The sequence below is a fragment of the Anomalospiza imberbis genome, chromosome 2 (genome assembly GCF_031753505.1).
Source record: "Anomalospiza imberbis isolate Cuckoo-Finch-1a 21T00152 chromosome 2, ASM3175350v1, whole genome shotgun sequence".
NCBI classification, from domain to species: domain Eukaryota; kingdom Metazoa; phylum Chordata; class Aves; order Passeriformes; family Viduidae; genus Anomalospiza; species Anomalospiza imberbis.
Window position 1 is genome coordinate 32,550,388 of NC_089682.1, and position 14,063 is coordinate 32,564,450.

At 39.0% G+C, this 14,063-nt stretch overlaps 1 protein-coding gene across 1 annotated transcript in view; it reads left to right on the forward strand.

The window, feature by feature from the left end:
* Positions 1-14,063, forward strand: part of ZNF654 (zinc finger protein 654) — a 30,423-nt gene continuing 16,360 nt past the window's right edge. Inside the window, exons 1-4 of the mRNA XM_068180442.1 lie at positions 1-186; positions 8,894-9,039; positions 11,989-12,070; positions 13,372-13,507. Of these exons, the coding sequence (XP_068036543.1) occupies positions 55-186; positions 8,894-9,039; positions 11,989-12,070; positions 13,372-13,507 (496 nt within the window). The 5' untranslated portion in view covers positions 1-54. The remainder of the gene's footprint in view (positions 187-8,893; positions 9,040-11,988; positions 12,071-13,371; positions 13,508-14,063) is intronic.

The following is a 14,063-nucleotide window of genomic DNA, read 5'->3' on the forward strand; positions in this document are numbered from 1 at the left end:
GGCGCGGCGGGGCGGGGCGGGGGCGCTCGGTACGCGCGGGGCGGCGGGGCCGCCATGGCGGAAGACGAGAGCGACCAGGAGTCGGAGCGGCTCAGCGAGGAGCTGGAGGCGCTGGCGGCGCCGGGGCTCCCGGCCGGGCTGCCCGCTCTGCTCCGCAGCCAGTACTACTGCCGCCGCTTCTGCCAGGTGAGCGCCGCGGCGCGGGGGGCAGCGCCGGGGGCAGCGGCGGAGGTAGCCGGGCCGGGCCCGCCGCGCCGCCGGGCCGAGGAGCGGGTGCGGGGCGCGGCCCGGGGGAGCGGGGGCCAGGCCGGGCGGGCAGGGAGGCTCCCGGGGGGAAGGGAAGGAAGGCGAGGCGGGTCCCGGCCGGGGCCGGAGTGGGAGCGGGCAGGGAGAGCCGGGGGCGGCTGCGGGGACACGCGTGGTGCTGCCGCTGCTGCGGGCAGAGCCATTCCGGGTGGCCTCGCCTGCGTGGCGGAGGGAGGCAGAGAGCAAGAAGGGCCTCGGGAGCAGTTCTGTTCTCGCTGACCGGATTAGACCAGGGTGTTTTATGATTTTTAGGGTTTTGTCCTTTGAAAAGCGGCGTTTTCTCGATGCGGGCCCGGAATTCTTGTGCTCCTCGCAAGCCCTTTAGGTGTGCCTTACAAAGTGACAAGCACCAACAGGTTGCTTTTCCTGGTTGCTTTCATCAGCAGCTGTGGAGGGGAACATTAGTTACCTTTGGTGTGTTCCAGCCACGCCACTTCCTGCTGCCCAAAACACAGCCCAGAGGTTATTTTATATAGAGCTGCTTCATTTGACCAACTTTTTGACTTACCTCACCACTACAGCTGTCCTCTGCCATCTACAGAAACGCGATGCCAGGTTCTCACTTTGTTCATATTTCATCGTTCAGTGAAACGTCCTGTTTGAAGTATTATTTACTGTTAAACGTGCTTACGATAATCTCGGGGGGCATTCTGCTCACTAAGCCCATAGGTTGCTTTTTGGGGCTGTTTGATCCTGTCATGTTTTCTTCTGTTTCATGATCTCTCAAAAATTGTGGAGCCAGTAAAAGAAGAAGCAAGTGTTTTTGGAAGTCTGGCATTTTCTACAACTCTAAGGAATGACAACCATGTTTGATTATGTTGGCTGGTTGGAAAGACATTTACTTTTGCTCAACCCTGGGGTTTTTATCTTAAATTGTTGTCTCTGTGCTTACTGTATTCTGAATTTATTGTGTTGATTAAATACAGACAAGGTGATAGCTTCATGTACCAATGCCAGTCCCAAGGGAAGGTATGAATTAGTAGGAAACAGAAGAGGACGAGAGCAGAGGAAGAATTTTCCTGTGAAATAGTTGTATCATAAGTGTTTTATGTGTTATGTATCTAGTGTTGACTTCTGCAGATTTTTTGTTTTTTTGTGTAGGGAGAGTGCCAAAACCTCTCCCCTACTTTGAGCTGATGAACCCTCCAGAAAAGCAGCCAATGTTCTGAGGACGGAAAGGGCTCTGCTCCTTTTCTCTTAAACTTTCTTTTCAACAATGCATAGTTTAAATAATCCTGATGAGAGTAAGTTAACATATTAACAGTTTGTCCCCAGGGTTTCTTTTTTTAACTTGTTTTGTGTAAATTTGGCCTGGTGTGAACAGCAGACATGTGCTCAAGGTAATCAGTGTTTTGTTTAAGCATGTGTTTTAGCAATGGTTTTTTTTTCTGCTGATTTAACTCTGCAAACACAAGATCATAAGGGTTGTGCTGGTTTGAATAGCCTGTAGCTCTGTGACATTTATGGGTTGACAACAAATGAAGTTGTGTGTGCTCCACATGAGCTCATTTTTCCTCCTGGGAGTGACACTGTGTAATTATACATGTAATATATAGCTGTACTTTTCTATCCAGATCTCCTGAAGGACATATTTGGCTGCTGTGCAGACTGAGCCTTCCCACCTCACTCCACTTTGCACTGCTAACACAGTTTTGCTTGTCTTTGTACTCCTTTGGCCTTTCTGAAGGGTCCTAGTTTGCCTCCTGTGCTCCTTGTTTTGTGTCCTAAGTAGAATAGCAGTTGTAGAAATAGTTGCTTAGCGATGGTGCAGTGAATTTGGACTCCCCAAAAGAAACATTGTTATTTTTCAGAATAACAACCTATCAAAACACTTGGCTGTGCTTCAGACATGGTGTGGAGCTTGCTGTCACCTGAAAATAATATTGTTTAGATTGCTTCTAGTTAAGCTGATGAAGTCTGTGAGCATCTCTCAGTAAGAAGTACAGGAGAAATGAAGCAAGGTGTAAATAAAGCCTTTTTCAGTCTGCAAATCTGTTTTCTGTACACAGAAAATCCTACTGATCTTTAAGAGAGTGGCTTAGAGCTTGAAATCCATTAGTGTGCACATATTTTATCTTTAAGTGATGTTAGAAAGGTAAAAAACCTGCTGTAAACAGGCAGATTCAGTTCTCTTGAGGCCTGGAGTATTGTAGCTTATCTTGACTTTTGGATCAATTAAGTACCAGTTAAAAAAGATGAGGTGTCAGGATTATGACAGCATTTTCCATAAATTTCTGGGTAATCACAGTTTAGGGATACAGGAATGCAGCTGGAATGTGGCATCTTGAAGCCCATTTATAGTTTTGGGATCTGTGTCTTATAGGTGTTTGTGGTCATAGAGAGTCATTACAGCCTGAATCCTTCAAGGCAATATGTAATAAAATGTTTTCTTGGAATTATTTGAGATTGATGACATGGGCAGAGCAGAAATCAAGCTTTCTGTGGCTGGAGGGGAAAAAAGACAGTTGGAAGATGAGTTAAGTGCCCCGCTTATGCATCTCACCAGCTGTTTCTGTGTTACTTTCTTCAATTTGCTGATGTGGCTTTTCTTCTTATTTGTGGAGTTACAAGCCCACTTGGATGTTGGGAAAAGCAAATCTGCTGTTCCCAGCTTTGGCAGGCAAAATAACAATGCATCTGTAACTACTTTGTAAGTTAAAGACATTTGAAAGGTGGTACCTAGAAGAAACTCCCTCAGCCTAAACGTTTGGAGGAGTTTCAGCTTGTGTTTGTATGCAGAATTTGAATTTCTTTCATGAGGTTTCTCAGCCATTGAGAGGTTCCTGTGAGACAGAAACACAAATGGTGAAGGGCAGTGAAAACAGCATACATGGTGACTTTTTAAGTATGAGGGTTAAAGGGAATATTTTGTAACTGGAAGGACAAATTTCCAATTTTATTTGGCTTAAAAACAAACTTTAATGGCAAGCTGGAAAATGGATGTAGCTTCTTTCATTGCAATGGAAGTGGGTACAGTTTTATTAACTATAAAAAGAAATCAATTTCTTTTTTGGGATATTTTTCTCATTACTTTAAATACTATCAAAATATTACAAGCTGCTTGCAGCATTTCTGTAGTTGTCCTCAGGGCTGCATAACTGTACTAGATGTTTTTTTCTGTTGTTGGTACTGACTGGAATAAACACCAGGTGAGTTCATCTCAAGTAACAAGGTGATGCTGTGAGGGGTAAACACTCCTTGATCTGTTCTTCCTGTGGCATCAGGTTACAGCCTTCCAGCATGATCCCACTTCTGAAAGAAAGATTACCTCCTTTGCTTACATTAATTGGTGGAAAAACAATTCTTGGGCTTATAAAAAAGTTAAGTAGTAAAATATAGTAACACAGCAGAGAAGATAGTGTTTCCTGGATTTATTTTAGCAGGCAAAAAAGGGCATGGAGGGGTGTGTGACTCAACTGTTGTTGGTCTTGCTTTGTGGTGATGGAAGTAAAAAAAATATACAACTTTATATGTTTGTTCTTCTGACTTTGAGGTTAATGTAGTTGCACACTTTCTGTACCTAAATTTGAAAGTATTTGCTTTTGTCTCTTACTCTGGACTTTAGCTCGTTAGTGGTTAAGTTGTTTTTATTTTAAAAATCAAAACAAGTGCAAAGAAAACCTCCCCAAACCTTTAGGTTATGCCAGACTTTTTTTCTTTTATCAAAATTTGGACCTTTGGGATCCATATTTGCTCTACATACACCATTTTAAGGCTCAGCTACACAAGTCTTGCTCACATGAATACTTCTAGTGAAAAATGATTTCTTCAACATCCTTGAAGCTTATGTCTCTGAAAAGGCACAATCTATAGTTTTTCACCTCCTATTTACTTGTGTATTGATTTGTGGTGTTGATGTTTTGGGGTTTTTGTACTTTCCTGAACAAATATGCTTTATCCTTGTTAATGGCTCAAATTTTAAGAGCACCATTGTAAGTAATATTTAACTTTTTCAGGGTTTTGAATGTTGGTATTGCTTGTTACATGAATGCTTGCAATGGGCCTATTATATATTCCAGGAACTAAATTTCAAAGAGTACCATAACTACTTGAAACAATTTAAATTTAAAAATCAACATGTCATGGTGTTTTTTACATTTGGGACTGGTGGAAAACAGTATGTTCAGTGTACTTATTGGTAGTTTAGTATTGTGTTGCTTGAGTTTGAAATGAATTCATGTTCAAAAGGAAATCCTTATGAAATAGATGTGGCAAAACCACGTGGTTTTTGATGCCACGGTGAGCTTCCAGTTGTGGTGAGGATTTACCTGTGTGTGCAGAAGGCTGTGCTTAGTCTGGGATAGGTAGTGTCACTCCTCCTTCCTCTGACACTTGATGGGAAAACTGATAAGGGTTTGTCATGCAGAACTGGGCTCTGGTGGGTGAAGTGCACTTGACTCCTCAGTCAGTTCATGAGAATTCACAATAGCAGTTGATTTGCAACCTCTTTATCTGAAGATTACTCCTCCAGGCTTCTAGTCTTCAGTGCTCTTGTCATTAACATCATAAAATCTTTTCTTATTCACATACTCAGGGTAGTTCTCATCACCTTTTGTGCCTGCTGTCCTTTCAGCTTTACCCTGGGAAATGATCTCCCTGTTTTACAAGTAGGATTAAGGGGTTACTATTTTCCAAAAGAAACATTTGTGCAATACATTGTAGGCTTTTCTTGATCTTTGTAACATCTTACTTTTCTGAAACTTTCGTCTTTGACTCTTTCAAACTTCTTGGTATTGCTACTTCTCCAGGTTGTAATGCCTTTCATTAAGCATAGCTTTTGTATGGAAAAGGCTTCCCCAGGTTTTAATGCCTTTTCGTTAAGTATAGCTTTTGTATGCTCATTGTTTTTCCTTGGAAAAATGCGTCAGGATTATAACTTAGAAAGGAGTTACAGGTTTTTATACCTAAGGGGAGGATCTCCATTGAGTAATGCTTCTGTCTGATGGCTTTGCTACTTGGGCTTCTTCAAGTTAGAGAAGGCACACTTAGTGGAGGAAGTAATGCAAAAATCCAAAAGTTCTGTCCTTTTATTTAGATGAGGAAAAGAAGTAATTGTCCTTTTTCACTGATACACCTAATGAATTGTATTTTACTGGTTACCAGTGATGTGGATGTGAGCATTTGTGTGTTGACAAGATTGGCAGCTCTTGCTCATACGTGAGCAAAACAATTCCTGTAATTAGTTGACTTTCATTTGGGGGGCAAGGTGCTAATCAAAAGATGAGGATGAATATTTCTACTTTTCAGTATAGATGTTTATCTCTCATCTGTAAATCAGTGCTCCAATCAGCCCAAACTGCTTTTCTAGAGTTGATGTATAATTTTCAGTGTTGTGCAAGTGACAGACTGTAAACACACATGACTTTTTGGCTGGCTAAATGTAATGGGCATATGGTAGCCAATCTTGGGAATTGTTCTTGCCTCAAGCAGGCTGAGGAGATGGATGAGATTTTGGTGATTAGAGTAGGGGGGGAAGCATTTAGTTTTAAGGGTAGAAACTTGTCTCATGGATGTGTCATGCTGTTGCTGGGTGATGTATTTTCTTTTGCCAGAAGTATGATTATGTTTGGTTACTCCTTATGTAATATTCACATGTGAATTGCAGTAAAGCCATTGCTTACATATTTTAGTATAAAGCAATTTTCTACTTTTACATGTCAAGTAATATTTCATAATACCCTAAAATCATAAGGCTTTTCCTACTCTTTATTTGGATAGTAAAATCCTTATTTGTAAGGACATGGTTGGCTTGTTTGTATTTAGAAACAAAACAAAATGCTCTTCATCCACTGAACAGGTTCAAAAGACAGTTAAAAAGCTGTGATTGTTTCTTGTGATGTTTCCAGGAAGAGTAAATGTAGTATTACTCAAGTTCTAGAGCTGAACTTTGGTATCTGAGCTGCTCTGGTATTTCTGCTGATGAGGCAGCTGTGGTGGGTGCTTTTAATTACGGATTTTAATTTTCAGGAAACTTTCATTTTTCTGAGCTTGCCCTTTTTGGGTTTGTCCTCTCATGTGACAACCCTTACATATGTTGATTATAATGAATGACAACCATTATATTTGCCAAGAAGCTTTCTATGTGAAAACTATAAAGAGAAAAACTCAGAATTGTTGTGTGTTTAATTCTGTGGACTTTACTGTTAAATCTCACAAGACGCTATGGGAGTAACCTTGTTTGAAATCTTAGTTATGATAAACTTTTAAAATTGGTGGGGTTTGTAGTTTCTTTTTGTTATTGTTGTTGTGTGGAGGAATAGGAAAAGCTGTAGCAACTTCCAGCCTAGCACTGCATAAAACATTTGGGGTTTGTGTCCTGTGTATTTGCAAATCTAATTATTTGCAATGCTGTTTCTCTAAAGTCTTTGAAATACAGCCAAATAACTTTATATGTGCATATTTAATCACCTAAAATATATGTATAGAATTAATCAGTTATAACTTTATATGTGCATATATAATCACTTAAAATATATGTGTATAATTAATCAGTTAAGCATAATAATCCAAGAAAAGCTATTGTTTTCACTGCTGTAGTCCAGGCTTTTAATTACTGCCTTGTTATTTTTGGGGTTAGCTGCCTTAGCTGTGTGCTCAGAAATTTTTGATCAGTCTAGTCTTGATTTTTTTAATGGGACACATCTGAGTCTTGGATTGTCCTCTGAGTTATTAAAAGCTATTAAAGGAGGGGAAGCAGTGTATTGGGTGGGAGAAAGGTGGAGCTGAATGGGGGGTTTGGTGTCAGGAAGGTGCTTTAGCCTTCTTTCAGTGCTTTGATCTGCTCTGAATGAGAGAGGGAAAACAAAAAGGCCCAGTCCCTTCATGGTTATTAGCAATAGCAGGTACAGACAGACTGGAGGGTGATGCTTTAAGGATATTAAAAATTACACCCTACCAGAGACTTTGAAAGCACCTGTTGCAGAAATTCACATAAAAAGGGTTGCTTCCCTTCTGATTTTCTTTCCTGTGTATTGAACAAGGCCACTGTGCTTTGACAATGTTCTTCATTGTATTGAAATTGGTGTGCCTGTTCAAAATGTGCTGATTAACTTTTATTTATGTTTTGCTTTGCAGTCCTGTTTCAAAGCATGGCATCTGGAGTATTTTGTACAAAAAAAGAGAGCTTGGTTTCTATTACATAAAAAGTTATGCCATGAGATTACTTAAAAACAGACATTAAGTATACATTATTCCCTGCCCCTTCTTCTGTATAGAATGTGTGTGAAGTGTGGTTTGGAATTTATTATTTTATACTTAGTTTAGCTTTTTGTCCACACACTCTCCAAAACGCCATCTTTTCCTGATTGTTTCAAGTCTTCTGAGAATTCACCAGTTAGATTTCTTTTTTCCTGTGACTGATGAATTCATGATTTCAGGTTATCTACATTCAGGAAAAATTTGCTAAAATCCTGAGCAGTTTGGGATGGGGGGGACTGTTGCTGTGAATGTGTTTTGGTACATTTGAGTTGCAGACCAACTGCCAGGCCAAGGTGGTGTCGCTGCTGTGTTCCTTTCTCTGCTGGCTCTGCTATTTGTGTGGCAGAGGAGCTGGTGCAGACTGGGACTCATGGCTTTTTTTTGGGGAAAGGCTGTTCCTTGCCCATTAATTCCTAATTGAGCTTACATTACTTCAGATGAGTGCTGGAGGTGCAGTGAGGGCTGTACAGTAGGACACAAAAGGTTGTTTTATTGCTTGAAATAATTTATGAACATATCTATACTGTGCCCATCGGGTGCAAGCATTGTGAAACATCCTGGTGGGAAGTGATGCTTTATTTCCACCTTTGTTTGACCTTTTGGAGGCTCACACCTCTAAAGGATGTTTTTTCTTTCTGTCTGCTTTGTTTTTCTAAGGCTCTTGTGGTTTTCTATAAAAGGGATTTGGCTAAAACTATTTCAGGGAATTCTTAATAGATCTGTGAGGCAGAACTGTCTTAAAAAATGTTTAGTCTTCTTAAGAGGAAGAGTATTTATCTGCAAGTCTGCTAATTCTTCTTCAGTTGACTTAGATATTTGCTGCACTAAGCTAACAGTTTTTCAAACAAATTACTGAAGTAAGTTTGGAAAACTTAGAATCTACATACAAGTATGGATCCATCTCAGCTTCCATTGCCTTAGATCCAACCTAGGTCTAAATAAAGCCAAAATTACTCCTTTGATCAGATAAGGAAGAGTGGCTGGAATGTTTGTGACTGTTGACATAAAGGCTGGAAGACTGCAGGGTACTCTTTCCCCTCTTGGAAAGTTTTTAGACTAGAACGTTTGGATGTTGTTACAGACTCTCTAATTTGCATCCCCTTGCAAAATAAAAACTTGTGTTTAAATGCAGAGAGCAATATCTACTGTGGCACAGCATAAGAAGAAGGTATATCCTGTCTTATAGTCTGAAAAGAATAGCTGAAGGTCCCTTGTGCTATTCCTTTCATGATATAGGTCATAAACCAGAAAACAGTCACATCTTTTAGGTTACAAACTCTGCTCCTGAGGGAGGAGGCGAGAAGGTAAAGCAGGTATAGCATTAACTGCTTCCTCTTTCTGACCAAGGGGAATGTTTTGCATAATAATCTGTATTTCCATGGTTTCCTAGGTTGTTGAAGACTATGCTGGGAGATGGCAGGTCCCTTTGCCTCAGCTGCAGGTGCTGCAGACGGCGCTGTGCTGCTTCACGTCTGCCTGTGTGTCCTTCCCAGCCGAATGTGAGCACGTGCAGTATGTACTGAGTAGCCTTGCGTTGTGAGTACTTCTTCTTTTTTGTTATTCCTTCCTTTACAGTAGCATAGCAAAAGGGTTTCAGATCCTCAGAGCTCCCCAGAGGGCTTTTACAGAACCAAGAACTGATGACTAGAATTTAGTTTTGTGCTTTTTGTGTCCTTGTTTAATATTCAAGTTGTCTATGACAGTGTTTTGTCATAAGGGATGTCTGGTAAAATGAATAATCTAAGAAATAAGTGATCATCATAACCTTATTTTGGAGTATTTGAAGACCAGCCTTTACCAGTAGGTAATTTAAAATAGTTTATCTCAAATTTTCACTTCTGTACTTCTAGTGATGTAATAAGCAGAGTACTTCTTAAGATAAATTTCTTAAGAAAGAAGTCAATTACTTTAAAATTGTATGGATTTTTATGTTTGAGTCATCAAAATGCATGTGGGAATTACTTGTCATGCAGTTAACTGTCCCAAAGTCACATTCAGCTTCAAGAATTGCGGGATGTTCTGTATAAGTTTTGCTCTAATTTCAAGTTTCTTGATGCAGTGATCATTTTCCCACATGAAGACGGGAGGTGTCAGGGTAATAAGTGCATAAGGAAAAAGAAATGCTGTTTTGAAATGCTGGTGAAGCTTCACTGTGGACATTTCCTGTTTTGTGTGTGTGAAACTGTTTGACAGAGGACTATTTATGGCATCATAAGACCACAATTTTCAAAGTTACATCAAAACATGGTGACATCTGTTGCAGTGGGTTTTTTCACTAGTTTTAAGGAAAAAAACCTACAAAGTTCAATCCATGTTTATATGTACTTTTAAATAGCAAAGCTTGGGAGGTAAAAAGGTGGAAATTCAGGTATTTTTTTGGATGGATACATTCTGATAATCAAGAAGTAAATTGGTCACTCAGTTCCTGTCACCCTTGTCTATTTTGATTTTTGAGACCGGGTTTACTCCATGAGATTTGCTTCCATTCTAGGATGTCACATTATTTATTCTGCTGTCTGGCTGGCACAGTTTTGCATGTGATGTGATATAAAGGGATCCCAGGGCTTAGCAGCTGCAGTTACCTGGGCAACCTTGCTCGAGTCTCTTTTGAAAATTCACTGTATATTAGGTCCTAGTTCTTGGAGAGCAAAACTCTGCCTGACTGTATTGTCATCTTTGAGATTTCCTTGGTAACCAGACAATGAAGTGTTAACAGGAGCAACTGGTTTATTTCCTATATTTAATAACCTTGCTATTCATATCAAATGAAGCAGCATCTGCATTAATATCAGGGGTTCTATAATGGTGCCACACTGGTGGTTTTAGGCAATCTTCTGATGTCAAAGCAGTGATGTGATCAATCTGGATGGATGTGAATGTGGATATGCAGTGCTGCAGACAGTTTTGAAACAAACAGTGTTGGAACCGACTGTAGTAATTTTAACTGGAGACTGGTGATGAGGAAATAAAAATATTTTGATGGCTTCCATTATTAGACCATGAGCAAGTGCCTTGATAAAGCAGAAAATTGTAGTTTAGACTTCTTCACTATTGATTTCCAGATTTTTTTTTTGCAAGATCCTCTTCTTAAATCAGTCAAAGCAAATTTAAATGCAAGCATGCATCATTTACTCTAACTAGTTTTGTCTTATTATTTAAGTTCCAGTTTGGTTGCTTGCCAGATCATGATGTGACTCATGGCTGACCTTTCCTTAGAGTCAAGTATGCTGCAAAATTTTGTTTAACATGAAATGAGCTCATGTTCTTTCAGAACCATGTACATATTTGGGTAGGGATTGTTTTTTCATTGCTTTTTTGAATTGAGTTTCACAGACTTAGTCTTGAGAGAAATTCTGTCACTGAACATATTAAGTTTGTATCTATTTCTCTAAGCCTGTTTTTGGCATAGTTAATCATTAGTTAGAAAAAAAATTACTTCAGCATAGTCTATTGAAATCTAATTTTATGGTATTTTTCCATTATTCCTATGGAAAACTTAATTTTGTCTGTGGGTATTAAGACTTTTTTTAATGCACAGTATTCCTGAAAATGTTACTGAGGAGAAAAAAAATGCCTTTAATTTGCACAATATTTTTTGAAGTCCTGCCTGTCTCTCGGAGAGTTGCTCAGTTCTTGTCTGCTGCTCTTGACTTTCTCAATCAGCAATAGCAGCTCATTAGTGTAGTGCCTGCCTGGTATTTTTTCCAAGTAGAAATGAAATTTCTCAGAATCTTCAGGCAGAACAGTAACAGTTGCACTGCAGATCCATGACTGCCAAGTTTTTGATTGAATTCACTCAACTGCATTATCTGGAAGGAAGCTTTTATAAACAAAAACCTGAATTGAATGGAGATCTGGAAAGCTGCTTTTTACCAACCTCTCTGATTCTGTAACAGGATTTAAAAGAAATAAAATGCTAGACCAGTATTATAAGATGATAAAAACCATGGAGGCCACAAATCAGTTTGAATCTAAGCAGCTGTTGAAAGTATTAGTCCTTTCTTCACCCATTTCTGCCACCTCTTTTTGGGGTAACACTTGTAAATTCATCTTGCTGGACAGAGACCTGATCTGCTTAAAAACTTGGTGGTGGTAAAATTTGAGTTGTATGAATTTGAATGCCACATAGAAGGTGAAGGTAGTTTTGTTTGCATATTTGCACAAAAGCTGCCCTTTTCTAAATAATCTTAAAAAACTTTTTTTGAAAATTAAAAAAAATTATTACCTTTAAACCAACATCTTAATAGAGAGTCTTCAGTTATGGCATGACAGGCTGAAATGAAAGAAATTGTGTTTGTAGAAAGTGCCTGAAAACAGGAATTGTTGTCCACCAAAAACCTTTGAGTGACTCCACATGGCACAAGTCTAGAATTCACAGAATTTCTAGTTTTTGGTTTGAGTGCTGCTAAAAGTAAGAGACTTAGTGTAGCTTCATTTTTTCAATTAATGTATTTAGTTTGACTTGTCACTACTTCTGTTTTTTAGGAGTTTTTTTGAATTGCTGCTGTTCTTTGGAAAGGATGAGTTCTATGAAGATCCTTTGAAAGATATTTTAGGTTCAATCCAGGTAGTGTTGCCTATTTTCATATAAATGTTTAATATTATTTTAGTAGATGTAAAGCTAGTTTTTGTGAATATGTGATCTGGAGGAAATGTGCCATTATAGTGAAAGAAACTCTGCTTGTTTATGTCATTTTAGAGCTTCATGTCATTCAGTTAATGACATGAAATCTCATGTTTCCCCTCTGGTTTTAAATACTAAATTTGAAACTGAAGCTTCATCTCAATGAAGACTTCAAATCAGCATAAAAATGGATAGTTTAATTTGTTCTATTCTCGGGTAGATTGGGACAGAGTTTTCTATGTCTATGTACAACTGCATTCTATTAATGACCCTGAATTAGAATCTGGTTTTGCCAGGTAAGTGTGTGATTTGGTTTGTTTAGGTTTTTTTTGTTTTGTTTTGTTTTTTGTTTTTTTTTTAATACCCGAAGGGATTTTTAGGGTTGTGCCACCATGAGAGGAAACTTTGTAGGGAAAGGAAGGATGAAAGCCCGGGTTGTCTCTATTAATACTGCTCATGGAACTGCAGTTTGAGAAAAAGCTCTTCTTTTGCTGTTTTTATGTTGATACCTGTCTATTACTGCTTCTCCAAATTAATGTGCCAGTAACTGTTTCTGCATCAGTTGTGTAATCAAACTGGCAGTGAAATGCAGGTAATTGTATGTGGATGGAAGCCATTCTTCTGCTGCATTTTTTTGTTTCAATATTAGAGAACTCTCTCATTCTTAAAATTTTCTTTGATTAATGGTGTTGTTGACACTTTTACGGCAAGTAATTCTTGGGGATGAGAGGGAACTTGACATGTGGAAATCATGGCTGTCTAAAGCATTCCATGCTATTACAGGCAAATATAATTCCTGTTATGTAGAGATCTGGAGAAAAATGGTTGCTTGAGGGCTGGTGACTCGTGGCTTAATTCAGTTTTTTCCCTCAGAAATCACAAATCCAGCTCAACATGTCTAAATCTGTGCAGGTTGCCATGAGGTGAAAGCTTGTCTCAGTGTGTGCCAGTAATATCTCCAATCCAAGTTGGTTTTGCATTGTTATACAAATGGAAGGCTCTTTCTGAGGGCTGTAGAAGCCATGAATTTGACCTTGAACAGTTCTCTATTGCTGTTTGTAGATAAGATCAGTTGTTGCTTTAGGGCTTTCTGTATGATCAATGAAAGACTTGGTAGCTCAAATTATTGAGTGAGGAAATACTCAGCCATGCATGGGTTTCTTGGTTTGTATCTTCGGGATAGCCTTACTGTTTTTAGACAACATGTTTTTATTCTTTCTAATTGTTTCTGTTTTTACCCTTAGGAATGTCAGAACCTTCTAAATAAATACAGGAATCTGAACCTGGAACTAGTGACTCGAATCATTCGAGATGGTGGACCATGGGAGGATCCAGTATTACAAGCAATTCTTAAAGCAAAGCCTGTGTCACAAGAATTAGGTATTTCATTTATCACAGTAGTTTTCTAGAGTACAGAGAAATGTGTTCACTTATGCCTTTTTAAAATATATAGGGTCAGGTGTTATCTGCTGGCATTGCGCAGTGTTTTAACTATTTTTCTGTAGTAAAATGTGCTGGTCCCTCTTTTGTTTGAAAGAAAGCTGAATTTCTTTGCTAATTTAAGTCTGCTCTTATAATGTAGAGATCAGATTGGTCAGACACAGGCAACTATGGAGTAGTTCATAAAATTCACAGGGTGGATTTCCCAAATATAAGTGTACATTTAAAGCATGGAGACCAACTTGACTTCAGTTAGACTCCTGAAATAACATGTTTGGAGAGGATCTGATGTGTATTTGTCTCCTGGCACTCTGACTCATTTAATTTTTCTCTTCAGTTGTAAATAGTTGTGGCTTTTCTTGGTTCTGTTTCCAATAATGCCCATGGCTACATGTGACAGCTGCTTTCTTTTTATGGATATGTAATTCCTGGAGCTGGGAAAGGTGCAGTGCATGGGAATAAAATCACTGGAATGTTAACGAAAGTTCCTAAGAGG